The 27,743-nt window shown below is 55.0% G+C and overlaps 1 protein-coding gene across 5 annotated transcripts in view; it reads right to left on the reverse strand.

Annotated features, from left to right (window-relative positions):
* Positions 1-2,467: 2,467 nt before the first annotated feature.
* The window catches only part of CCDC57 (coiled-coil domain containing 57), a 137,535-nt gene continuing 112,259 nt past the window's right edge, over positions 2,468-27,743 (reverse strand). For 3 of the 5 annotated variants that reach the window (XR_004430300.1, XM_033181676.1, XM_033181674.1), the window contains one exon: positions 2,468-2,870. Coding sequence is in view for 4 of the 5 variants with exons in the window: in XM_033181676.1 (XP_033037567.1) it covers positions 2,686-2,870 (185 nt within the window). In the remaining variant the exon portion in view is untranslated. Of the gene's footprint in view, positions 2,871-13,550; positions 13,918-19,371; positions 20,432-27,743 lie in introns of those variants that run through there. The other 2 variants (XM_033181675.1, XM_033181677.1) reach the window with 2 other exon arrangements.

Below are 27,743 nucleotides of genomic sequence, written 5' to 3' on the forward strand. Positions count from 1 at the left end.
CGGCGCGCAGGTGGGCGTTGCTAGGCGATAAGGTGATGGGCGGGCGCCGGGGCGGTACCGGATGCCGCGCTGGCCGCGGCGCGAGTTCGGTCGTTGACCCCGGCCGCGGGCACCCGGGCCGGGGTTACTGCCGGTCATCTCAGCGCCTCCCGGGATTTCCTCGCGGGGCCGGCGGGGAACCCAGACGGACGCCAACCCACCCGACGGCCCCTCCTTGGCAGCCTCCCGGGGATGGGGATGAGGCGCAGGGCCGAACGGGCAAGCGCACTCCAGGCCGCTGGAGCTCAGCGGAGGGGAGGGGCGCGGCCACGTGGCCAGCGGGGTCGACCGGGGCACCCACCTGGTGTAGTGCGAACAAAGGGAGCCGCTGCCCCGCTTCCCTGGGCGAAGGCTGCGAGTTTTCCAGGGCGTACCCACGGGTGGGGGCTCAGCCCGGCCCTCGCGCTTTCTCTCCCTCCCGAGTGATTTCCCTCCTGGAATGATTGCCAGCTCGGCGGCCTGAGCCCTGAAGCGCGCCCTCCCTTTTCTGGCAGCCTCGCGCCTGCAGGGCCACGCACCCCACGGGGGGCAAGCGGGCCTTGTGAGGCCACAGGTGTCCCTGGCTGCATGTCCTACTTTGTGGGCTCAGGAAGCCCGGGCCGCTGAAGGGGCACCGGAGACTGGGGCCCCGGCCCCTCTGCAGGTGCGCGGTCTCCTCCCTTTCCTGAGAGCAGGCCTGAGGGTCACGCGGCCACTCCACGTGTCTTTTCCCTTCTGGGTCTGTGGTTCACGCACGGTGGGACGGAGGGTCAAGGAAGGACAAGGGGAGACAGGGCCGGGGCTGGCCCCACACTGCTGTCCCCACTGCAGGGGTTCTTCTGATTCAGGGTGAGGCCCTGTGTCAGCCTCAGGCATGCAGGCACACAGCTCCGGCTCTCCATGCTCCAAACCTCCCAGGTGGCCCTGGAGGCTGCCAGTGCTGGTGGTCAGTGGCCAGCAGGGCCCTGCTCTCTGCAGCCTGTTGGGGGCTGGGCCAGCTACAGGGGAGCCCTGGCTGGCTCCCAAGGAGGTTGGAGACTCGTCCAGCACCCTGAGGGCTTCTACAGAAAGTGAGCGGCAGCAGCTGGGCTTGGTGGCTCACGCCTGTAATTCTAACACTTTGGGAGGCCAAGGCGGGCAGATCACGAGGTCAAGAGTTCTAGACCAGCCTGGCCAATATAGTGAAACCCCATCTCTACTAAAAATACAAACATTAGCCCCGTGCGGTGGCGCGTGCCTGTAGTCCCAGCTACTGGGGAGGCTGAGGCTGGAGAATAGCTTGAACCCAAGAGGCGGAGGTTGTGTGGGAGACCACAGAGCACTGAGAGTCCCCCAGCCCATCCCCAACTCCGTCTGTGGATTCCCATGAAGCAAGGGAGGGACGCTAACTTCAAACGCCTGTGCAGCAACGACTCCTGCCCTGGGGACCACAGCCTGTCTATGTGGTGTGATCTCTGCTTGTCACGTTTATCCAGCCTGCACACCTTTGAGCTAGGCCAGCCGATGGCACTGTCTGTATTTTACACGGGTGTAAACCGAAGCTGCAAAGGTCCCATGATTTGCCAAGGCAGCACGGCAGGTTAGGGCTGGGAGCAGCCTTCTCCCATCGTCTTCCCAGAGAAGCTGTCTGCCCGGTTCAGAAAGGTGGCCCGGGGTATACGGCAAGGCCTGTCACCTCGCCTAGCGGGGTACCGGCTGCCTCCACCCCTGCACTCTGCTGCTGCCTCCACCTCTGCACTCTGCTGCTGCCTCCACCCCGGCACTCTGCTGTGGGCAGAGTGTGACCAGGCCTGGGTGCCAGGCAGGGGGCGGGGGTGGGGGGACAGAGGCAGGGCTTTGGAGGAGTGGGGGTGGGACATGAACCCCCGACAAATCACCCTCCTGCCGGTGCTGGTTGCAGAGCACTGTCCGTGTGGAGGACATGCAAGGACTCTTGGAATTGCTTTTTGGCGGGGTAGTGTGGTGTGTTCTGGGCAGACAGGCATCAGTTTACATGTGTGTTTCTCGTCCTTGCAGGTACCTGGCCCTGGGCACTCAGGTGACAGGGACATCTTGCTGTTATCCTTTGTGGGGGTGGGCGTGGAAGGTCCAGCAGTGACCGCTGTCCTGGGTTGGCCTCCACCCTGTCAGCGCCTGACATGTGCGCCCCAACCTGCCTGAGGCCCAGGTGCCCACCTGGCTTCCAGGGGTCACTTTGGCCAGGTTCACTGGTATCCAAGGCTCTCACTCCTTCTGGGAGGGCCCCTCCCATGGCACTCTCAGGAGACACTTGCTCTGTGGGTGGGCTTTCTGCTCTGACCCCTACCCGCTACCGGGCTCTGAGGAAGAGGCCACGCTGCCCCTGACACCACCGGTGTGCAGGTGGCTGTGGGTGGTGACAAGGCAGGCCAGGCTCTGGCACAAGCACTTGATACTGCATTTCCCAAGTAGGACAGATAAACAACGCTATGGCCACGCCCGCGCCCCAGGGAAGAACCTGGTTTTAATGGGCCCGGCACTCAGGGAGGCCTTCGGTCAGCAGGGTCGCCTCAGCAGCATTTGGGAGCCTGTCCTGCAGCTCCCTGCCTCCACCCTGCACGCTGCGCCCACACAACCCCGACACGGAGGTGAAAGCGCAGGCACCATGTGGAAGCCCTGAGGGGGGTGGGGCAGGGCAGGCGGAGGAAGTCAGTCCTTAATGTTGTAGTTACGGATCTTGGGGCGCCTCTGGCAGCCTTTAACTTTTGCAGGATGAGACCGGGAGGCTCCTGTGGGCTTGGCCTTTGCCTGGGCTGCCGTCTTCATCCCTGGGGTGGCAATGCCTGCCTGCATCTTGACGGGGCTCCTGTCGACTGCTGGAGGAGCCGGGAGCTCTATCAGGTGAAGAGAAACGAGAAAAAAACAGCATGCGTCAGGAGGGGCAGGAGGCTGTGCTCGCACGTACTGCACATGTGCAGTGCTTCTGTGTCCCCGGCCAGCAGGAGCCCTGTGACCCTTGGCCTGGCTGTCCTCCAGGAGTCCATGAAGGCCAAAGGATCCTCCTGGAGTGACCAGAGAGCCGTGGCCTCACCTTGCTCAGTGGGTCCTGCTTGGCAGGGCCTGGGCCTGCCCCTCCACTGGACACCTGGATATCTGGCTCTGAAAATGGTCCTGCCATGGCCATTGCGTAATGGGTCCCAGGAGGGGGCGGGGCGCTGCAGTAAATGGTTGACTCGAAGCCTCTCCTCCTAGGCCGCCCCGGGTGTCCCTACCCTCTGAGACACATCCCCTGCCCCCGCCTCCTCGATGGGCCAGCAGCGCCAAGCTTTCGAGGCCAAAGGAAAGGCTGCGCTAGTGGGTACCATGTGGCCGGGCACAGGCCAAGGGCCCAGGAGTGTGCCACACACAGAGGTTGGGGCCTAAATGCCAGGTAGTGCTTCCAAAGCATCGGCTGAGACCGTCTTCGCAGAGGGGTATTGTAGGGGGTCTATATCTGGCCAGTTTTTCTCTATTTTTCATTTTTTGAATTAAGAATGTGGGTTTTTTTTTTTTGGTAAAACAGCAGCAAAATGTTATTAAAAATCCATGGCAAGGGCCAGCGCTGTTGCTCACGCCTATAATCCCAGCACTTTGGGAGGCCAAAAAGGGCGGATCACCTGATATCAGGAGTTCAAGACTAGCCTGGCCAACATGGCGCAACCCCGTCTCCATTAAAAATACAAAAAATTAGCTGGGCATGGTGGTGGGCACCTGTAATCCCAGCTACTGAGGAGGCTGAGGCAGGAGAGTCACTTAAACCCAGGAGGCGGAGGTTGCAGTGAGCTGAGATGGTGCCATTGCACTCCAGCCTGGGCGACAAGGGCAAAACTCCATCTCAAAAAAACAAAACAAACAAACAAAAAATCCACAGTAAGATGTGAGCTCAGCATCCACTGAGGTCTAGAGGGCTCCAGCACGTGGCTGAGTGTGGCCCGGTGGGCAGTCTGGACAGGCTGACCTGAGCAGGTCAGCCGGCGGCCAAGGCCTCCTGCTGGAGCCCAGCCTGTGTGGTCTGCGTGCAGCCTGGCTGACTGGGAAGCATCTGTGCTTTGGGGTTGCCGGCAATGACGCACTGATTCTCCACTGGGCTGTGCAGTGCACATGGGGGCAGCCACACGCTCCTGGCCCTGGCCCTGGGCCCCTCTTCACATCTCAGCTTCTTCCGCTCTGATCCACTCCTGGGGTCTCAAGACACCTGAAGCCAGTCTTCCTTTCCCTGTAGCCTCGTCAGCATCACACGGTCCCTGGCCCCCTGCTGGGGTCCTGGGGGGCCCTGGATGCTGCCTGCTCCCTTTGCTTCCAACCCCCAGAGGAATTCCTCCTCTTCACACAAAGGCTCCCACCTTATCTCTCAGAATAATCCCCCCATCCCCACTCCCTCCCCCAACTCCCCACGCTCGCAGCAGGTGGGGTATCCCGTGGAAAGGGCTTCCCGCTGGGAAGTTGGTCCTCTGACCAGGCCCTAGTACTCCACTGTGACCCTGAGGGGTCTCCTCAAACGCAGGGGCCTTGGTTGTCCCTCTCTAAGGCACAGGGAATCTGGAGGCTTTGCCCAGCTTGATCCTCCTGAGACAATGCCTGCTGGGATTTTCAGAAAAAGTGAGCTGAGGGAGGGTGAAGGGCCTGCCTCTTTGCCTGGGAGGCCTGAGCTGGTGCTGCTGGGAGAACCCTGGCTGTATCCTGGGGCAAAGCAGGGAGGTGTGAGTGGGGCACAGTCCCTGGGGCAGGGAGGGTGAGCTGGCCCCCTCCCCAGGGCAGGCCGGCCCCTAGCTCAGAATATTCACTTTGCGGGCTCTGGTTTCTTCACTGGTCCTTTTCCTGCCAAGCCCTCCTCAGGGATGGTGGCAGGGAACTGGCCATGAGTCCAGGACCCCAGGGCAGGGTACAGCCCTAGGCCGGAGGCACGGAGCTGGATGTGTCAAGGCGGCTGCCCCAGGCGTGACTCCCTGTGACCCCGGATTCTTCTCCTACCTGATGCTAATCTGAGGTCAACCCAGTAACTGGTCTGTAAAAACACTCTTGGCCTCCACTACTCTCCGCCCCTCCTTCTCGCCTGACCTGTTTTGCCGAGCCTGGCCGGGATTTTGCTTTCTGCATTAGGCTGATTGGGCCAGAGGGAAACCATGTGAACCACAGTTTGCTGGGCACAGCGTGAGGAACGCGCCTCTTGGGTCCTGTGCCCCTCCCCCACCAGCTGCTCGTGCACTGGCCCTGAACAGAGCTTCTGGAAAGTTCCTGAAACATCCGAGGCCTTGCAGTGATTAACCAGGGGAGGGGGACTGGGGCCTGCTTGACCCTTCCAGGCTTACCCTGCCCCAGGGCCCAGTGTGTGTGCTCAGGCAGGGCCACCTGAGCTGGGCTCCATCCCCTCAGGTGGCTGCACTATACTTGGAGGGATTTGGAGACGGAGTCTCGCTCTGTCGCCCAGGCTGGAGTATAGTGGCGCGATCTCAGCTCACTGCAAGCTCTGCCTCCCGGGTTCACGCCATTCTGCCTCAGCCTCCCAAGTAGCTGGGACTACAGGTGCCCACCACCATGCCCAGCTAATTTTTTTGTATTTTTAGTAGAGACAGGGTTTCACCATGTTAGCCAGGATGGTCTCGATCTCCTGACCTCATGATCCGCCTGCCTCGGCCTCCCAGAGTGCTAGGATTACAGGCATGAGCCACCGCACCCGGCCTTGGAGGCTTGAAGCTGGTGGAATCTCGGGGAGGACACAGCCTGTCCTATTGCAGGGGAGGTGCAGCCCTTGCTCCCGTCTCAGCCTGGGGGCATGAGAACTCTGAGCACAAAGGGGACAGAGCTGGTCCCCAGCTTTCTGGCCACCCTGTGGGTTTCTTCTCCTGCACCTGAGCCACAGCCCAGCTCTTGACCAAGTTGGCCTCTGGCGGCTCATTCTCCAGGCTGCTCCGGGCTCTTTGGGTGCCCCTGGGCACACCTACCTGGCTTCCTAGGGCTTTGGGAAGGGCTGGACAGTGAGCCCATTGCCTTCCCTGGTTCTCCAGAGCCTGCCTTGGGGCTGGGGAGGGCCTGGCCCTGATAGCAGCTCAGGCCTCAAGTCCATTCTGGCACAGAGGCCCTTCTGTCTCCCTGTGGCCTCTGCTGTTCTCTGGGGTTCACCCCTGCTGTCCCAAGGGCCCAAGTTCTGCTGAACCCCCTCTGGCTGCCACAGGGCTCCTCACGCACCCAAGATCAACCCTTCTCAAATGCATCGAATTATTTCGAAGTCTCTTGGGAACAAGGCTTTTCCCACTGCTGTCAGCACGGCACCCAGGCCTTCAGTGCAGACAGTGACAGCAAATGTGGCTTGGCTCCCCCCACCCTGAATCTCCAGAAGCTGCACCTTTCCAGGGTCCCCACGTGGGCCTGTGAGGCTCACACTTCTGTCTCCCCAGCCCGTGTCAACCCTCACCTGCCAATGTCTCCTAATGGATGCCCCCACCCCTGAGCTCCTGGAGCTCAGCCCTGGGGGTCACAGTGGCCCTGGGGCTGCCTTTGTGGGACTGAGTGTGACAACAGAAGAGCAGTGAGGTGCAGGGGAGGGAGGCCCAGGTGATCCGGTCCCTATGGCCCCTCCACATGGGGATGCCCTGGGCCTGCTCTGTCCAGCCTCCTTCCCCACCTCACTGGCACATGGAGCCCGGAGCCCCCACTGGGCAGATGCACAAGAGGGGAGGGTACTAGGTGCTGCAGGATCCAGGGCTCTGGGCAGTCCTGCCACCCATCACTCAGCCTAGTGAGGCAGGGCCAGCAGGAAACCCCAGATCCGTCAGGCCCCGTCTGCTGGCCTTTGAAGCAGAGGAGAGGTGGGACTTCGGGGGTCTGGGTGCCGACCACAGGCTGACCCCTTGTTCCATGCCAGCACCTCCTCTGGGCGACCGTGGCTCCTCCCCTAACGGCACTGGCGGGTCCCCTGCTGCTGAGCCTGCCCAGGCCTGTCTGCTAGACTGTCAGTGTTGCCTCATTTGGGCCCCATCCCAGCCCTTGAGAGGGGTCACCCAGTAGTGGGGTGCAAGCTGGGGCCCCAAGGAAGGGAATTTAAGGGAAACACTTCATGGGCAGAAGGCTTTGAGAGAGGCGGGTCTGTCCCTACCGGAGGCTGCATCGTGGACGGCAGGCACACAGGCCTCACTTGGGCGAGAGGAGACCCAGAGATGCACGGCCTTCCTCCTGGGCCGGCTCCCCACCACAGCCCATCCGAGCTCAGCCCACAGGAAGGAGAGGTGCCAAGAACCCCAAGCACAGGCGGCTACAGGCTGGTGGGTGCCAAGGAGGCCGTTAGGAGGCTGGGACGGTGAGAGCCAGGGACGGGCAGCAAGCTGGACAGCCTCTGGGTATCTCCGCACCCCACCCTGCTCCTGCCTTTCAGAGGAGAAAAGGCAGGAGAAGGCCCTGAGGCCCTGGAAGGGAAGTGACATGCAGCACCTGAGCTGGGGCAACAGGAAGTGGCAGCTGTCTCAGCTGTTTTGGAGGCATGGGAACTGGTTTCCTGGTCCTAAAGTGAGGAATGCCGGCCTCATGCCCCTTGGGCCAGGACTCTGCACTGAGTGCTGAGTGCCTGGGGTGGTGTTTAGACAACTCGTGGTCTCTGTTGGCACTGTCTTGGGACAGCAAAAAGCAGCATGGGCCAGTGTGCAGGACAGATTCCAGGTAAAATTCATGAAAAGGGAACTTTCAAAAGGGGCCCATGGGGCCCTCCCAGGTCTGCCAGGCCAGCTCACATCTCCAGGTGGGCACCCTAGCATCTCAGGGCCACAGACCAGCAGGTCACTGCCATGTCCCCGGGGAACAGCACTGCCTGCCACTCACTTTGGCTGAGACCCGTGTCTCAGGGCTGGTCCCTGCATGTCTTGGCAGGAGGATGGACAGCTGGGAAGGAGGCCACGCTCTCCTCCAGGGAGCCTGGCTCTGCGGGAGCTACGCCAGCCACACACATATCAGCTGCCCAACCTGCTTGGGACACGGAGGGCCACACGCCTGGCCAAAGGCCTCTCCCCACTCCTTCTTTTCCCCTGGAGACCAGGCCCCTGGAGTTGCTCTCCGGAGATCTGGGCAATGATCCTCTGGATCCCAGGGTTTTTGCTTCCCCTGGGAAGACAGGCAAAGGTGCACACACCTGCAGCAGGTCAGGGGTGGGGGATGCATGGCACAGCGGCTTGGTGCCCGGGTGGGGCACGGATGCCGTGGAAGTGGGGAGTAGGGATTGGCTGCCTCGGACCCTGCTGTGTGGCTTGTTGCCCTCCATGGCATTTCTGCACCTCCTGTTTGACTCCAGCTGCACAGCACACAGGGCGAGGTTAGCATGAGGGGCCAAAGTGGCCCCCCCACCAGAAAGGAGGAGGAATAGGCCCCCAGGTAGGTGCGTGCTTCTGGGCCTGGCACTTGGCACACTGTGGGGATAGGCAGATGGAGTTGGTCCGCACGTTCCAGAATGAAGGGGGCCTGTTGTGGTGGAGGAAGAGGGCAGTCTGGGTTGAAAAAACACCCCCTGCTGTCCAACAGCTGCACCGCCTGCTCCCCTGGCAACACCTGCCACGCGGACTGGAGAAGACACATCAGCCCCTGGGCTGGAAGTCGTGGACCAGCGTCCACCTGAGACGGGACTCTGGGATGGGCCAGCTGCCGGCCCTCCTGCCTGGGCTGCTCTCAGCATCCTACAGTGCCATCGGCTGCTCTCAGGACAGGTGCCTCCAGAATAGACTCTTATACAGAAAGCGGGTGGGCTCCAGGGCCCAGAGTCACAGCACGGATGAGGAGGCTTTGGGTCACTCTGCACACACCTCAGGATGGAAGTCCTGGTCAGAAAATGCATGAACGTTTCTTGAGGACCCCCCTGCTCCTGGGGCAGGCTGGTTTCTATCCCCATTCCCCGTCCCACGTGCCTCCTTGCCTCTGTCCACGTGATGTTGGAGCAGCGAGCCTTCTCCAAGCTCAGAGTCAGAGGCCACAGGCCGCTGTCCCTTTGGCCAGGCTGCAGTCCTTGACTCTGGAGCACTCGGAGAGCAAGTGGCAGAGATGAGTGACCTGTGGCCGCTCTGGCTGCTAGTGTGATGAGTTGATGGCTTGTCCAGGTCCTGGCGTTTTGCTGAAAGAGCACCTGACCTGTGCTCCCACCCCTGTAGATGGTTCCTCTGTGGACAGCCGGGCTGTTCTTGCTCCTCGGAGGAGTCCCCCAGCCCCTCAGGAAAGAGGTTCAGCCCTGGCCACGGACCTGGCATAAAATTTGCACACAGCAGGGTCCACCGAAAGCCTAAAACAACAGTGAGTTTCAGGGCGAGTGAGTCTCAGGGCGGGAATCTCTCTTGCTTGTGTTGCATTGGTGTCACGTTGTCACTCGCTTTCAGTTTTAAATGGAAATACACAGGGTAGTGCATGTGACAGTGTCCAAGATATGCACAGCAGATTTTCATTCACAAAAAATCTGGCCCCAAGAGCTAAATGGAAATACCTTCCGCTGTCCTTCCCAAGACACAGAGCAAACACCTCGGTTCCCAGGGGTCGGCATCAGTCCTGGTGGAGGCAGTGACTGTGAGCGTGACCAACTGAGCTAATTTGTCCTGAAATTTAGTTGGGACAGCTACAGTTTAATTCTATGACCAGAGAGTGAAGCGTTTCACTGAAGATCTATGACTCGTGTCTCCAGGGGCAGCCCTGGAAAGGAAGGAGCCTCACTTTCTCCAAGAGGAAGACGCGTGCTCCAGGGCAGGGGCAGGCTGGGTGTGTCTGTGTGAAGTGGGTACACGTTCATGCTCTTTAAGCTGCAACTGTGCTTCCTGTAGGACAGAATGAAGTTCTTCGAGGAGGCCAATGAAGGCAGAATATGGGTAAGACCAAACTTACACAAAATCCTTCTACATCTTCATATCAAAACATGTTAAACATAAACCTCCAAATACCTACAGGGATACAAGCACAGGGCTTCCGAAACAGGCGGGATACACAGCCTCAGTCTGTCTGAGGCCCACACAGAAAGTCTTGGGGGAGTCACTGAAGGAAGGAGGGGAAAGAGCTCAGAAAAGCCGTAAGAGCGAGACATGGACAGGAAACCAGGTGGCCCCGGTGCCCCACAGGAGTTCAGAGTCGAGGGCTGAGGTGGCACAGAGGGGAGCGTGTGGCACGCATGCCTGAGAGGGGCCTACGAGGCAGCTGCAAGGCATGAGGTTCTGTGAACCTGGTGTGAACTGGCAGATGTTATCACAGGACAAAATTAGAATGTGTAACTTGTAAAGCAGCAGAGGAAAACCTGGTTTCTCCAGTGTAAAACAAGAGTGTAGGAAAATGAAACAAATGGAAAATAAATAATGTGGAGATTTTTTTTTTTTTTTTTTTTTGAGACGGAGTCTTGCTCTGTCGCCCAGGCTGGAGTGCAGTGGCCGGATCTCAGCTCACTGCAAGCTCCGCCTCCTGGGTTCACGCTATTCTCCTGCCTCAGCCTCCGGAGTAGCTGGGACTACAGGCGCCCGCCACCTCGCCCGGCTAGTTTTTTTGTATTTTTTAGTAGAGACGGGGTTTCACCGTGTTAGCCAGGATGGTCTCGATCTCCTGACCTCGTGATCCGCCCGTCTCGGCCTCCCAAAGTGCTGGGATTACAGGCTTGAGCCACCGCGCCCGGCCATAATGTGCAGATTAAATTCCAGTAGACAATAGTTCAATGGATATTTATAGATGAGTAAACTAACTAAAGAAAAAAAATCTTAGATTAAATTTTTTAAAAATAAAGATCCAACAATAAAAGATCCACTTAAAAAGACAGAAAAAGTGAAAATTAAAAAATAGAATTAGGCAGAAAATGTCACAAGAGGCAAAGAACGCTTCTTTTTTTTTTTTTTTTCAGACAGTCTCGCTCTGTCACCCAGGCTGGAGTGCAGCAGTGGGATCTCGGCTCACTGCAAGCTCCACCTCCTGGGTTCCCGCCATTCTCCTGCCTCAGCCTCCTAAGTAGCTGGGACTACAGGCACCTGCCACCACGCCCGGCTAATTTTATTTGTATTTCTTTTAGTAGAGACAGGGTTTCACCTTGTTGGCCAGGATGGTCGCAATCTCCTGACCTCGTGGTCCACCCGCCTTGGCGTCTCAAAGTGCCTGGCCTTTTTTATTTATTTATTTATTTTTTTGAGAGGCTGCCTTGCTCTGTCGCTCAGGTTGGAGTGCAGTGGCATGATCATGGTTCACTGCAGCCTCGACCTCCTGGGCTCAAATGATCCTCCTGCCCCAGCCTCCCAAGTAGCTGGGACCACAGACATGTGCCACCACACCCAGTCTTCTTATCTTTTAAAGCATGTTTGGCCTTGTTTTGACAGAAAGGTGGCTTACATGTTTTCTTTTCTTTTTCTTTTTTTTTTTTGAGACAGAGTCTGCTCTGTCACTCAGGCTGGAGTGCAGTGGTGAGATCTTGGCTCACTGCAACCTCTGGCTCCAAGGTTCAAGTGATTCTCGTGCCTCAGCCTCCCAGGTAGTTGAAATTACAGGCGCTTGCCACCATGCCGGGCTAATTTTTATATTTTCAGTAGGGACGGGGTTTTACCAAGTTGGCCAGGCTGGTCGTGAACTCCTGACCTCAAGTGATCCGTCCGTCTTGGCCTCCCAAAGTGCTGGGATTACAGGCGGGGGTCATAGTGCTCACCTTCTTGTCTTTTAAAGGGTGTTGGGCCTTGTTTTGGATAAAAGTTGGGTTATGTGGTGTGTTTTTTTTTTGAGACAGAGTCTGCTCTGCCACTCAGGCTGGAGTGCAGTGGTGCGATCTCGGCTCACTGCAACCTCTGCCTCCCAGGTTCAAGTGATTCTCCTGCCTCAGCCTCCCGAGTCGTTGGGATGACAGACATGCACCACCATGCATGGCTAATTTTTGTATTTTTAGTAGAGATGGGGTTTTACCAAGTTGACCGGGCTGGTTGTGAACTCCTGGCCTCAGGTGATCTGCCCACCTCGGCTTCCCAAAGTTCTGGGATTACAGGCGTGAGCTGCCATGTCCGGCTTTGGATTCCTATAGCTGCAGTTTCTCAGGAAGGTTCTAGATGAGCCTTCACTGCAGACAGCATCAGCCCCATTCCCACGGTGTGGCTCCTCCGGAATCTCCACTGAATGTCCACAGTGATCACCGGGGACCCATCACCCCGGCTGTAGCTTCCGTATGTCATGACCCTGTGTGAGCTCTGGAAGTTGTTCACCTTACACGCTCCTTTCTCCTCTTTGCCTGGCTTTGTGGAGTTTTCTTCTACACATGTGCAGGCTGGTCCTTAGTACACACTCAAGAGAACCCTGTGCAGATTTCTGGAGCTCTTTTCTGCAGTTTCCTCCATGCTGGATTCTGCCCTGAAACGCCGGCTCCTGCTATCTCCCCAGGCCCCAGTGCAGTCTCAACTCCGTAACGGTACTCAGCTCTGCTCAGGCCCTGCTTCTCTCCCTGTACTGGCAGCCCAGACACGGCCTTCAGGCAGAAGGCCAGGGCCCCAGGGCTCGCCTTGCCTGTGTCCTTCCCACAAGGGTGGCGGTCTTGTCCTCAATCTCAGTCTTGTTCGCAATCTCAGTCTTGTTCGGCCAGTTGTCCAATGTCTACAAACCGTTGTTTCATATACTTTTTCCAGTTTTCTAGTTGTTTATGGAGGAACATTAAAGTCTGGTCCTTATAACTACAGCCTGGCCAGAAGCAGAAGTGAGTGCCAGCTGTTGTGTGGCCATAGAATAAATATTACCAGAAGGTAAGCCGATTTGGTTATTTCTTAATGTATTTACTTTGTTCTAAAAGTTATTTCAACACAAGTTACTTTCCTAAGTGGCAATCATGGTTTCGTCATTACCATTTCAAGAAAAGAGCTAACAAACATCGACTTGACCATCTGTTTCCGAGAAAGTTCTGAGGCTGCCCTGTCCTTCTTCAGAAGCCACAGGTGTGACAATCAGTGAAGGTGGGAGGCTGGGGTTGTCTGTGCCATTCAGGACACCCCAGTGCTCCCTTCTTGGCCAGAGCACCGGTTCTTGGATTCCTGTAGCTTCCGTGACAAGGTGCTGTGGGGCTGTGTGTCTAGCCTCATAAAACGTCACCAGCGTGACCCGCTCTGTTAGTCACAGCTTGTCCTGAGAGCAGCAACAGGGCTAGAAGGACAGGGGCAGGCACTGAGACACAAGAGAGCAGGGTCCTCTCCTTCCTGGACAAAAGGACTGTCCTGATCCCGCTGCAAGGCTGCCGTGGCAGTGACCAGTGAGGCCTGTGCTGCATGTTGTTGCACACTGAGGAGCTGCCTCCATTCGTTCTCCCTCGCATTCCTGGAGCCACACGCTCCTCACCAAGCTTGCCTCCTGGCTCATGTGTGGGGTGAAGGGCTCCATGCCAGGCCGGGCTTGGGGCTCATACCTGTCCTCTCAGCACTTTGAGAGGCCAAGGTGGCAGGACCGCTTGAGTACAGGAGTGCGAGACCAGCCTGGGTGCCAGAGTGAGACCCTGCCTCTACAAAAAAATTTTTAAAAAAGTAAAAAGATTAGCCAGGCATGGTGATGTGCACCTGTAGTCTCAGCTACTCAGGAGGCCAAGGCAGGTGGATCACTTCAGCCTGGAAAGTTGAGGCCACCGTAAGCCAAGATTGTACCACTGTGCTCTGGCCTGGGTGACAGAGCAAGAATAAAGTAAATAAATAAGAGCCCCATGGCCCCCGTGCCTGCCCTGCAGCTTGGTCTTGCAGCTGTCTTGGGCTGTCCATCTCACCTTGGCCACCAGGAGCCTGATGTGCACCTTCTAGTGCAGGTTTCCTGGGCCCCGATGGAGAGACCACAGACGGAAAAGCGGACTGTGATGTTCCCTGCGCATTTACAAGGGAGGCATAGACTGTTCTTCACGGTTCCCCATTTCTTCTTGTGTCACAGCCGGCTCCTCGCCCATCCATGGCAGGCGCATCCCAACCTGCTCTCCTGAACAAAATGAACGGAAGCCCTGGGTGTCACAAGAAGCACAAAAGTGCCTGCGGAGGTCGGGGCTGGAGGCGGCATGGGGCCTTCGGGCTGGGGGAGCAGGGAGCGGCAGGGGCGTGAGGATGAGCTGGTGCTGAGGCCAAATGCTCAGGGCATGTTTGTATGCCTTGGGAGCCCAGCTGGTCCTGCAGAGGCCAATCACACTGAAATGCCACTCTGGAGTTCCACCATCCTTTCAGGAAAAGCCCAGAACAGTCTCAGTTCAAAAGCACAGGACACTAGGCAGGGGATGGAGGGAGTGTGTCCTGGGCGCCCACTGGCTCCTGAATGCAGAGGCTGGCAGCCCCTGCAGGGCCACAGTGACGGGGTGGGGGGCGGCTGGTGCTCAGGTATCGCAGTCCCCTGCTCTGTCTTCTCAGAGCCAGGTGTGGGAGTTGAGACGCACTCAACCACAAGTGTGGTCCCACTGGCGTCCACCAAACCTCTAAAACTGTAAACATGACTCTTAGCTGGAGGGCCACCCGTGGGGCAGGAGTGTGCCATGATTTGGCCCACACCTTGTTTGGATTTACTTAGTTGCCAATATTTTAAAAAGGAAACACTTTATATATAGAACGAACAGGATTTCCAGCGTCTCTGAGAAAAATGGGAAGACAGGCTTGTTGGCCCCACACTGCCATGGAGGGCGGCCCTGGGGTGGCACTGACACGGCCTCGGAAGACCAAGCCCGCCTGCAGGGCCACCACTGACCCCACTCCACAAGGTTGGCAGTCACCCTGTGCATGGGCACCTAGAACCTTCTCTGCAAAGGAGGCTCTGGCCTGGACTGGATCCAGGGCTTGGATTCAGATCCTGACTCCACCAACTGGGGCCGTGTGACTTTGGACTTCGCCTCCATCTGAGCAAAGAGCCCCAGCCTGCGACAACCACTGGGGCCCGAGCAGGGCGCAGTCACTCCAGCCCTGTGTGATCTCGGGCGGAGGCTCCACCAGCATTCGGGCTGTCCAGCAAGAGGGGGCAAGAGGGGGAAAGGGGCCGGCTTTTGTCCTTCTTTCCCTTTGGATCTTTAGATGAGAATAGCCTGGCTGTAAGGTGTCTTCAACACACACAGCAACTGCCCAGAAATGCTCTAATTCTACCAACAGTTTAAAAAAATAACCAAGTTAGCAGTCAGTCAACAGAATCATGTGACCTTAAGATAATATTTTATGGGCCAGGCACAGTGGCTCACGCCTGTAATCCCAGAGCTTAGGAAGGCTGACATGGGAGGACTGCTTGAACCCAGGAGTTTGAGACCATCTTGGACCACATAGTAAGACCCTGTCTCTACAAAACAAATTTTTTAAATTAGCCGGGCATGGTGGCTTACACCTCTGGTCCCAGCTACTCAGGAGGCTGAGGCAGGAGGATCACTTGAACCTGGGAGGTGGAGGCTGCAGTGAGCTGAAATCGCACCACTGCACTCCAGCCCAGGCGACAGAGGGAGACTCTGTCTCAAAAATTTAAAAAATGTATGCAACCTTTTTTTTGTTTTTTTGAGATGGAGTCCCACTCTGTCGCTCAGGCTGGAGTGCAGTGGCGAGATCTTGGCTCACTGTAACCTCCGCTCTCTGCGTTCAAGTGATTCTCCTGCCTCAGCCTCCAGAGTAGCTGGGATTACAGGTACCCGCCACTGTGCCCGGCTAAGTTTTTGTATTTTTAGTAGGATGGGGTTTCACCATCTTGGCCAGGCTGGTCTTAACTCCTGACCTCATGATCCACCCGCCCAGCCTCCCAAAGTGCTGGGATTACAGGCGTGAGCCAACTCGCCCGGCCACAACCTTTTTTTTTCCTTTTTTAAAGGAAACATCTCAAAATCTGTGGAGAAACAAATATACATTTCAAAAGAACAAATTTTTTAAAGAAAAGCCAGCATTAACATGGGGCCCCTTTAAAGTTGTGACCCTTTTTGCTCCTAAACCATCCTCTGCAGCTGGAGGGTGGGGTGGGGAATGAGAGTGGGAGGGAGGGGGGCCTCCACCCAGAAGAAAACAAAATCACTCACCCCGACCCACCCAGAGGGTGCATGGCAGGGACCACCTCCAACTCCCACCTCCAGGGAGCGGCCCACTGAGCCCTGGCCCCAATCTCGATGAGGCCCCACGTGGCAGCCCTACCCCCTTCTCCTGTGCAGTCTTCCCCGCCCCCACAGCACAGCCGCATTCCTCAGAAGCTCTGGCCCAGCATCTCCTCTGACCCCATGACACACTTGGCCCTCCCCCTGCTCTAATCAGATGAGTCCCTTCCAGAACTCCAGGGTGTACAGTGAGGGCTAGGCCTTGGGACCCTCAGCTATGGGCTCTGTGGCCATGTGGCCTTGGGCCTCAGTTTCTGCATTTGAAAAAGGCATCGTAGTAGCTGTACAGCCTTAGCCTAAATACCTGAGCACAGGTGAAACACCAGGTATAGTGTCTGGCACTTACCAGGCACTCAACAAATATTCAAGGAAAACACACAAAATCATTCTGATTGCATGTGTCTGTAAACCAGGCTTCAGCCCTCCCTCTGGTCTCCAGTCCAGGCCCCCACAGCAGGGCCCTCTCGGGAAAGCTCCTGTCTCCCTTTGAATCTCTGACTTTCAGAACTCACAACAAACACCCATTTTTCTGTTGCCAGCTTTCCTAGTCCCCTTTGAAAAGGACAAAAATGTCAACAACACATATACCACATACAAGACGGCCAATTGATAGGAAAAATCACCAACCTCATCCTTTAAAAATGGCAAATTGGGCCGGGCGCGGTGGCTCAAGCCTGTAATCCCAGCACTTTGGGAGGCCGAGACGGGCGGATCACGAGGTCAGGAGATCGAGACCATCCTGGCTAACACGGTGAAACCTTGTCTCTACTAAAAAATACAAAAAAACTAGCCAGGCGAGGTGGCGGGCGCCTGTAGTCCCAGCTACTCGGGAGGCTGAGGCAGGAGAATGGCGTAAATCCGGGAGACGGAGCTTGCAGTGAGCTGAGATCCGGCCACTGCACTCCAGCCCAGGGGGCCGGGGAACGACTCCGCCTCAAAAAAAAAAAAAAAAAAAATGGCAAATTGACCGGGTGCGGTGGCTCAAGCCTGTAATCCCAGCACTTTGGGAGGCCGAGACAGGCGGATCACGAGGTCAGGAGATTGAGACCATCCTGGCTAACATGGTGAAACCCCGTCTCTACTAAAAATATAAAAAAAAACTAGCCGGGCGAGGTGGTGGGCGCCTGTAGTCCCAGCTACTCCGGAGGCTGAGGCAGGAGAATGGCATAAATCCGGGAGGCGGAGCTTGCAGTGAGCTGAGATCCAGCCACTGCACTCCAGCCTGGGCGACAGAGCAAGACTCCGTCTCAAAAAAAAAAAAAAAAAAAAAAAAAGGCAAATTGGGCCAGGTGCGATGGTTCACGCCTGTAATGCCAGCACTTTGGGAGGCCGAGATAGATCACTTGAGCCCAGGAGTTCGAGACCAGCCCGGGCTAACATGGGGAAAACCCACCTCTACAAAAAAATTAAAAATTAGCCAGGTGTGGTGGTGTGCACCATAATCCCAACTACTCAAGGGGCTAAGGTGGGAGAACCACTTGAGCCCAGGAGGTGGAGTTTGCAGTGAGCTGGGATTGCACCACTGTACTCTAGCCTGGGTGACAGAGGGAGATCCTGACTCAAACAACAGCCAGGCAAATTGGGCCAGGTGCTCACGCCTGTAATCCAGCACTTGGTAGGCCGAGGTGGGAGGACTGTTTGAGCCCAGGAGTTCAAGACCAGCCTGTGCAACATGGCAAGGTCTTGTCTACAAAATGTAAAAAATTAGCCAGGTGTGGTGGTGTGCGCCTGTGGTCCCAGCTGCTTGGAATGCTGAGGAAGGAGGAATACTTGAGCCCAGGAAGCTGAGGAGCCTGGGAGGTCGAGGCTTTAGTGAGCCATGGCAGTGCCACTGCACTCCAGCCTGGGCAACAGACTGAGACCCTGTCTTAAAAACACAAAATAAGGCTGGGTGCGGTGGCTCACGCCTGTGATCCCAGGACTTTGGGAGGCCAAGGCAGGAGGGTCACTTGAAGTCAGGAGTTTGAGACCAGCTTGGCCAACATGGTGAAACCCCGTCTCTACTAAAAAATACAAAAAAGCTAGCCGGGCGAGGTGGCTGGCGCCTGTAGTCCCAGCTACTCGGGAGGCTGAGGCAGGAGAATGGCGTAAACCCGGGAGGCGGAGTTGCAGTGAGCTGAGATCCGGCCACTGCACTCCAGGCCGGGCGACAGAGCGAGACTCCGTCTCAAAAAAAAAAAAAAAAAAAAAAAAAAAAAAAACCAATAACGAAGTATCAGTTTTGACTTATCAGACTGACCAAAAAACAAACAAACAAACAAACAAAAAACCACCCAAACCATTTGCTAAATCCACCAGTACTGAGTGAGAAAGGTGCCTCACGCCTGCAGCCAGGAGCAGGAGTTGGGCCAATGTCCTGGGGGCAATTGGGTAACAGCACTCAGAACTCAAACTGCCCCTACCTTCAACCCAGCTATTTCCCTCCTAGATACTGATCTAACAGCAGCCTCTGTGAGCACGCAGGGCACACGCACAGGAGCTTCACTGTCTTAAGAGCTAAAAATGACAGGCTGTCCAAGTGTCCACACACATCAGACAACAAAACAAAGGGAGGTGAGCTGATGCAGCGGCTCACAAAACTACCAGAAAGATCTGTCAGGCTGGGCGCGGTGGCTCAAGCCTGTAATCCCAGCACTTTGGGAGGCCGAGACGGGCGGATCACGAGGTCAGGAGATCGAGACCATCCTGGCTAACACGGTGAAACCCCGACTCTACTAAAAAATACAAAAAAACTAGCCGGGCGAGGTGGCGGGCGCCTGTAGTAGTCCCAGCTACTCGGGAGGCTGAGGCAGGAGAATGGCGTAAACCCGGGAGGTGGAGCTTGCAGTGAGCTGAGATGCGGCCACTGCACTCCAGCCTGGGCGACAGAGCGAGACTCCGTGTCAAAAAAAAAAAAGATCTGTCAGCTCTGTGTGTACTGACATAGAAAAATACTGCAGACATAAATAAAAAAGCAAGCTGCCCACACAATATGCGATTGAAAGGAAAGAGGATACACACATATATTTAAAAAACCACTTCTGGCCGGGCGCGGTGGCTCAAGCCTGTAATGCCAGCACTTTGGGAGGCCGAGACGGGCGGATCACGAGGTCAGGAGATCGAGACCATCCTGGCTAACACGGTGAAACCCCATCTCTACTAAAAAAATACAAAAAAACTAGCCGGGCGAGGTGGCGGACGCCTGTAGTCCCAGCTACTCGGGAGGCTGAGGCAGGAGAATGGCGTAAACCCGGGAGGCGGAGCTTGCAGTGAGCTGAGATCCGGCCACTGCACTCCAGCCTGGGCGACAGAGCGAGACTCCATCTCAAAAAAAACAAAAAAAACAAAAAAAACCACTTCTGTTCTGAGGGTGGCTGGGGAGTCTGGAGGGGTGCAGGGGCACTGGGCAGCTGTGGCCTGAGGGGTAGGGACTGGGAGGAAGAGAAGAAGGGGAAGGAACACAGTCCACTGAAACGTGATGTGGTGTTACTCAGTGCAAGACGCCCCACGCATCCGGAGACAGGGTTTGGAGCATCCTTTGTCCCAGTGGGGTGCTCCGGAACTTGCAGTGCTTTGCTGCCCATAGATGTGGGACAGACTCTCGGGTGGCTGGTGCCTGTACCGACTCCTGAAAGGACATTTGGAGCACTTGATACGCACCCATAAGGTGCACTCTAAGAAGGTGGAGGCAGGTCTGCTGCAGGGCTCGGCTTCAGAAGCAGGTGCTTCTCTGGGGGTGAGGTCAGACATCTGCCTGGGTGCTTCTCTGGAACTGCCTTAGGGAGGGCTTCCGTCCTCACTGGGTGCCACTCAGCCTGTGGTGCGCTTTATGTACGCTGGCTTTTGTTGTGCTGCTGAAGAATATCTTTCCAGGTAAAAACACTACCTTAGAAATCTGTGATTTCTTCACCCATATCTAAGGTTAACCCTCGTCCGGCCATTTGTAAATACTCAATTCTACTTCTGCGTATTTTCGTGGTTTGCCTTGGAGTCCCTCCCTCGGCCTGGAATGCCTGGTAGTGTGTGGTCTCCGTGAGAGGAAGTGGAGATCGAGTGAGCTGTGTTCCCACCCTGCCAGTTGTTGAATGGTTCTTTCTCTCCTTGGCTCCTGGAGAACAGCTACATTCTTATCTACCAGGCGCCGCTGAGCGGGCCGAAGGTGGGGGCGGGGGTGGGGGTGGGAGTGGTGAGAAATTATGTCTGTATTTTGATTAGAATGACACTACAGATTACTTTACTTTGGAGAAAACTGCTGCCTTTGTACGTTTAATGCTTCCATCCAGGAAGTGTCTATTTTTCAAGCCTCACATTTTTTTGGATAATGCTTGGTAGTTTCTCTAGTCTATCAAACATTTTCTGAGACTCCTAGGTTTTGTAGACTGGGGGCCTCCCATGCTCCCATTTCTCCCAGTTATCTCCCTGTAAACGGAAGGGACAGGAATCAAGGACCATGCCCCTGCATCTGTGGTGCCCCCACCCCTGTGCCCCTGTGGGTACCCCACCTGCAGACCATGCCCCTGCATCTGTGGTGCCCCCACCCCTGTGCCCCTGTGGGTACCCCACCTGCAGACCATGCCCCTGCATCTGTGGTGCCCCCCACCCCGGTGCCCTGTGGGTACCCCACCTGCAGACCATGCCCCTGCATCTGTGGTGCCCCCCACCCCGGTGCACCTGTGGGTACCCCACCTGCAGACCATGCCCCTGCCCTCAGAGACATTCTGAAGCAGACCAGTGGAATTAAGTTTAGGAAGCAAAATGGCATGGCCTGGGGCTGGTGCAGGAAGGAAGGAAGCTGGATGGGGGACAGGTCTCCTGTGCAGGCTTTGGAGGAGGCAGGTGCTGGGCAAACAAGAAGGGTGCCTGCAGGTGCTGCAGGGTCTGCAGGTGGGGTACCCACGGGTGCACCGGGGGTTGGGAGGCACCCACAGGTGCAGGCAGGCTGGAGCTGGAGTGCAGGTGGCTGGGGGAAGAAGGGAGGGAGATGAGGTTGGATGTGCTGGGCCCCATCAGTCTGTGTGGAGACCTATCTGAGGCTGCCATAAAAACGCAGGTGAGAGGAGGCTAGGCTTGGAGGTGGGTCCTCCAAAGAGCTGCATCCAGGGTGTATGGGGGAGCCCCAACTCCAGGCAGCTGTTCCAGCCTCAGAGGTAGGCCGTGCCCTGGGATGGGGTAACTGCTGGGTCTGGATAGGTTGGCAAAGGAGGGCTGTGGACATGAGCAGGAGGGTGGCTCGGGGCCCGTCCCAGGCCCAAGAGGAGTTGGCTGTTCAACACAGCTGTGTGACATTGTGACTAAACACCATGTCCGACAGTAGTCGTTCATGTCATTAATTTAGATGCTACTAAATTGTTAACTATTTCAGTATCATTTCATTATCATGATTATTATTATTTTGCAGAGATGAGGTCTTGCTATGTTGCCCAGGCTGGTCTTCAACTCCTGGGCTCAAGTGATCCACCCACCTTAGCCTCCCAAAGTGCTGGGTTTACAGGCTGAGCCACTGTGCCTGGCCACATTATTACTTTAAACTCTAATCGTGACTGTGTAGTGTGCACACTCTGTTACCCACAATGCACGGAACATGTTTAAAGAAGAGGAGGAAACTTCCTCTCCATTTCTAGAATGGAGCTCGCAGACTGCGTGTCTGGGGAGCGACTCCTGAGCTGCACTCCGTCCTGTGTCAGTGCCCTGGAGGGCCCAGTGTCGCCGCTGAACCAGAACCCTGGTGCCCTTAGGTGGTACCCTTACTTCACCGATGCAGTTTCCAAGGTTTGAAGGAAAGTATTCTTACACCAAGTAAAAATATCACACAGATAATTCAGTTAAGCACGCTCAAACATTCAAAATACAAGGACAGCATCAAGATACTTCGCAGATCATTAAACAACTCAACCGCATTACCTGCTTCAGTCTTTTCCTCAGTCCTCCACAGGGGGAATCAAAAGCCCCATGGACTTACGCTGAAGTGTATCTTTCTTGCTTGCTTTTAATTGCAACATCGCTGCTAAGAAATACCAGCCATTGCCAGGCATGGTGGCTCCCGCCTGTAATCCCAGCTACCCAGGAGGCTGGGACAGGAGGATTGCTTGAGGCCAGGCGTTCTAGCCCAGTCTGTGCAACATAGAGAGACCCTGTCTCTACAATAAATAATAAAGAAAAACTAAATACCAGCCATCCTGTCTCAGCCTAGGGAGGCGGGGCACAGCAGGGCCTGCATCTGGCCACCCCTCCTCTAGCTGTTGAGGCCCCCAGTGCTTCCCCAGCTTTCCTGCCAAGAGGCCCCAGTGCTAACTGAGCTGCAGGCACCAGGCTTTCAGGGACATGGCCTCACTCACGGGGCTCAGGGTTTAAGACTCTGTTAAGACAGTCTCCTGGAGCTGGGTCACAGGGAGGCAACATGACCCCCATAGCCAGGAGATGGACAGCAGGTCTGCGGAGGGCTCTGGGCAGCTTCTCCCTCTCTGATTAAAAGAAAAAAGATCAGGAGAGAGGCTCTTCACCTTGGCCTTCTGAGGGGATGCTGGGAGTGTCTGCAGCCACTGAGGAGCCATCAGGAGAAAAGAGAATTCCAGAGGGGCCACCTGAGGCCCGTTTACCTGGGACTGCAGGCTCCAATAAGCTCCTGTGCCTCAGTCAGCGAGTCCTGTCACGGGGCCGTGCACGCTGCCTGCTGAGACCATTTTGGGTGCTCGGGATATGGACCCCGCAGTTACCTCCTTATTTTAGTAAAGGGTGTCATTTTCCACAGTTATCACGAGGAGATAAAACGCTGGGAAGCTCTGGTTCACATCACTTTCATATCCTGTCCTGTGACTTGTAGCTAAAAGCATCTTACCTGATCCACACCAGCCCAGCCTTCCCTCCCAGGCCACCCACACTCTCAGTCTCGGTGGATGTGTGCTGCTGTGTCAGCAACGCTCCTTCCTGCAGCACGGCCTCTGCCCCAGGTGACTCCTGCAGTCACCAGCTCCCTGGTCTCACGGAGAGCTTGGTGGCCCTCTTCACTCTCTGCCAGATCTGCTTCCTGAGGTGCCAACCCACCATTTTACAACCCGCTTTCTCAAACCTCCTACACCGCTCCTTCCTTCTTCAGAGCCTGTGGCCAGCGTCGGGCTCTCAGCCTGGATGCTGAGCATGTAAGAGGAAATGAAAGGAATCTGCCAAAACCTTTTCCCACCACCAGGCCAGCTGCTGGGGCCAGGGACGGCCTCCCTGGGGCCTGTGCACTCCTGCATGATGGAGGCTGCCCTGGCCACTGCTTCAGACCCTTTGCAAGGGTGTATGTCCAGCAAGCAGCTCAGAAGTCGGAGCGAGCATCTCCCTCAGGTCCAGGGCAGGTGCTTGTGGCGCTCTGGGACTCGGAGGGCAGGTGCTTGTGGCCGCTCTAGGACTTGGTCCCTAGGCCTGGGTTCCTCAGCTGAGACGCACGTCCATCGCACCTGCAGCCACTGCCTGCCCGGCTGCCTGCTATGTGGACAGAGCCCTTGGTCTCTGACCCAGGAACCTCCTGTCTCCTGCCAGGCTTGCTTGTCAGCTTGCAGACTGGGTAAGTGCACAGTGCTAGCTGCCATCAACCTCCTGGCTTTGGTGCCCACCTCTGCCTCTGTCCTATTAAGGGCCAGCGCTGCACACGGCACTGAGCCCCTTCCCCTGCCTCCTCCAAGACTTCTCTCCCGAGTCATCCCATTTCCCACTGCCTACCAGCAGGCTTTACATGGCAGCTTGTGAGCCTCCCCTCTTGACTCCACATTTTCACAAATATGGCCTCGTTTCACTGCTGCTTTTCAGAGCAAAGTTTCTTGGATATGTTGTCCATCCCATCCTCTCCTCAAGCCAGCAAGGATTGAATGACAATTCTACTACTCCCCCAAGACCACACTTAAGACCACCAGTGACATTCACCTTGCAAAAAGGCCAGGGCTGCTTCTCTGTCCTGACCTAACTGGACCTACCTGCAGCATTCTACTGCACCGTTTAACCACTCCTTCCCTCATTATAACTTTTTTTTTTTTTTTGTAGAGACAGGGTCTTGCTCTCTCACTCAGGCTGGAGTGCAGTGTGTAATCACAGCTCCCTGCAGCCTCGAACTCCTGGGCTCAAGTGATCCTCCTGCCTCAGCCTCCCAAAGTGCTGGGATTACAGGCATGAGCCACTGCGCCTGGCCCTTTTTTTTTTTCTTCAGATGATGTCTCACTATATTGCCCAGGCTGGTCTGGAACCTCTGGGTTCAAGTGATCTTCCCACTTTAGCCTCCCCAAATGCTGCAATTACAGGTGTGGGCTACTGCGCCCAGCCTATAGCAATCTTCATGTCAGACAAAATAGGTTTTTTTTTTTTTTTTTTTTTTTGAGACGGAGTCTGGCTCTGTTACCCGGGCTGGAGTGCAGTGGCCGGATCTCAGCTCACTGTAAGCTCCGCCTCCTGGGCTCCCGCCATTCTCTTGCCTCAGCCTCCCGAGTAGCTGGGATTACAGGCGCCCGCCACCTCGCCCGGCTAGTTTTTTGTATTTTTTAGTAGAGACGGGGTTTCACCGTGTTAGCCAGGATGGTTTCGATCTCCTGACCTCGTGATCCGCCCGTCTCGGCCTCCCAAAGTGCTGGGATTACAGGCTTGAGCCACCGCGCCCGGCCACAAAATAGGTTTTTTGGTGAAATACAACATGAGGGGTTATAAGGGATGTTACATACTGGTAAAGGGAAGAAAAGATCAAGAAGGCAAAAACCCTAAACATATATGCAGCTAACAATGGACCTCAAAACACATGAAGTAACAATTGACAAAAACAGATAAATTGATAATTGTAGTTTAAGAACTAATATTTTCCTCTCAGAAGAATTAACATCACAGTAATTTAATTCTCTGACCAGAATGTAAAAATATTAGAAATCAGTAACAGACAACAAAATAAAATTCCACAAATCTAGAAACTTAAGGAAAAATTCCATTTAAGTTAAAGCAAAATGAGTTGAATTGTAAGTCCTGCTAGGGAAGGACGAGAGAACCATGGGGATGCCAAGATTTAGGAGACACGGTAAAAGCAAAGCAGCGCTTGGGGGAATATGCATTTCTTCGACTGCACTGATCAGAAAACAAGACAGATTTCAGACTTGAAGAAGGCATCACGAAGCTAGCACTCCTCCACTATCCTTGTAAACCACCCAAAAGCAAAAAAAAAAAAAAAAGCTAACAATGAAAAGCAAAAATGCAAACTTCATTTTCATTAAAACTAAGAGCCAGAAAAGGTGATGGTGGGGGGGGCGGCTACCAAAGGCTGCAGGAATTTGGCAAGGGCTGTGTCAAAGACATACAGATGCCTTGTTAAAGACCCAGAAAGAGCAGGGAGAGGGCACTTCTCAAAGGCGAGGGCACGCCCTGAGGGTAGGACCTAATTCTTTGTTTCAGGAGTAGGAACATGGGCTGGCAGCAAGTGCTTCCCTGACCTTGTTCTATTCCTGGAAGAGAGGAGGGAGAGTGAACCAGGAACAGAACAGGCCGTATCTGCAAAGTGCAGTATATGTGGGGAAGGGGAAGCGAGAAGCTAGATCAGCTGTTAAAAGCCTGACAGGTGCAGACTTGTACTTAAAGCTAAAATCAACAACAAAACTCTGCTAGATTGGACAATGGCTCTGGCTTCATTTTCCATACAAACTTTTTCAAATAGCTAGTCGAGTAAAAATTTACCTGTTTTAAAGATGAGGCCACGCACAGTGGCTCATGCCCGTAATACCAGCACTTTGAGAGGGTAACATGAGAGGATCGCTTGAGCCCAGGAGTTCGAGACCAGCCTGGGCAACATAGCGAGACCTTGTCTCTACAAAAAACTAAAACAATCTTAGCTGAGCGTGGTGGTGTGTGCCTGTAGTCCCAGCTACTTGGGAGGCTGAGGTGGGAGAATCGCTGGAGTCCAAGAGGTCGAGGCTGCAGTGAGCCAAGATTGCGGCACTGTACTCCAGCCTGGGTGACAGAATGAGACACTGTCTCTAAAAAGAAAAATAAAAAACAATGAGGGGGGAGCCAAGAAACGAAAGTGCTCCAAGAGGAAAGGAGAAAGGAAACAAGTAAACTAATGAACACGAACAGTCTCCAGAAGAACTTTCCATTGAGCTGATGAAAATTCGGACAACATGTTTTGTTGTAAATTAAAAATGCAAGGAGGCAGTGCCCCTAAGAATCCTGAGCACAAAGGAGAGCCATGGAGTGCAGGTGGGAGGGTCAGGAAGACAGAGCGGGACGCACCACAGTCATGATGCCGGAACTGAAGCACACAGGGAACAGAAGCCAGCCACACAACCCCATTCCTTCCTAAGGCAGAAGGGAAGCTACATCAATCCCAATAACACTTACAATAGCGTTTGTGGGGAGGGGCTGGCGGAACCAGACTCAGACAAGCCAAGCCTAAAAATTATACAAAAATAGGCTGGGCATGGTGACTCACACCTGCAATCTCAGCACTTTGGGAGGCTGAGGCAGGAGGATCGCTTGAGTCCAGGAAATCGAGATCAGCCTGGGCAACACAGGGAGACACCATCTCTACTAAATTCTTTTTTTTTTTTTTTTTTGAGGCAGTCTCATTCCCTCACCCAGACTGGAAAGAGGTGGTGCAATCTCAGCTCCCTGCAACCTCCACCTCCCAGGTTCAAGCGATTCTCATGCCTCAGCCCCCCAGGTAGCTGGGATTACAGGCATGTACCACCAGGCCCAGCGAATTTTTGTATTTTTAGTAGAGGCAGGGTTTCACCATGTTGGCCAGGCTGGTCTTGAACTCCTGACCTCAACTGATCCATCTGCCTCAGCCTCCCAAAGTGCTGGGATTACAGGCGCAAGCCACTGCCTCCAGCCCTCTCTCTACTAAATTTAAAAAGAAAGAAAAAAGAAAAAACAAATACATGCAAATAACCAAGAAAATTCTGAGAGAGAAGGGTAAAGAGGAGATCCTAGATCAGCCAGACAGGTAAAAGGACCAGGAAGTGACACTGATTCCGACCCGATGGAACCGCCTGTGAACAGACTGAGAGCGGCTGAATGAACCGTCTGGATACAGCCCCAAAAGCACATGGAACATTTATCATCATAACAAAGGCGGGAGTCCAAATACGCAGGAAGCATGAGCAATGGAAAACTGGGAGCCATTGCCATTGGGGGTGAATAAGAAGGGGTTCTGGCTGGGAGTGGTGGCTCACTCCTATAATCCCAGCACTCTGGGAGGCTGAGGTGGGCGGATCACAAAGTCAGGAGTTTGAGACCAGCCAGGCCAACATGGTGAAACCCTATCTCTACTAAAAATACAAAATTAGCCTGGAGTGGTGGCAGGTGCCTGTAGCTCCAGCTACTTGGGAGGCTGAGGCTGGAGAATCACTTGAACTCGGGAGGCGGAGGTTGCAGTGAGCCGAGATCGTACCATTGCACTCCAGCCTGGGCAACAAGAGCAAAACTCTGTCTCAAAGGAAAAAAAAAAAACAAACCAGAAAAGATATAAAAAACAAGGACATTAAATTACATAAAAATAAAAAATATGAACATAAAAAAATACCACACGAAACATTTAAAAACATGAAGAACTGGGAGAAAATATTTGCACTGCTGTCACTGAAAAGGCTGAATTTCTCTCACATATAACAAGCTGCTACAAATCAGTAAGACAGACGACAATCTAATATACAAAGGGGCAGAGAACTGAAGAACAGGAAAAGGAAGTAACTCCTAAACACACACGAAGAGGCACGACCTCCTA

This window comes from Trachypithecus francoisi, unplaced genomic scaffold (assembly GCF_009764315.1).
Source record: "Trachypithecus francoisi isolate TF-2019V2 unplaced genomic scaffold, Tfra_2.0 Lachesis_group20, whole genome shotgun sequence".
Lineage (NCBI taxonomy): Eukaryota > Metazoa > Chordata > Mammalia > Primates > Cercopithecidae > Trachypithecus > Trachypithecus francoisi.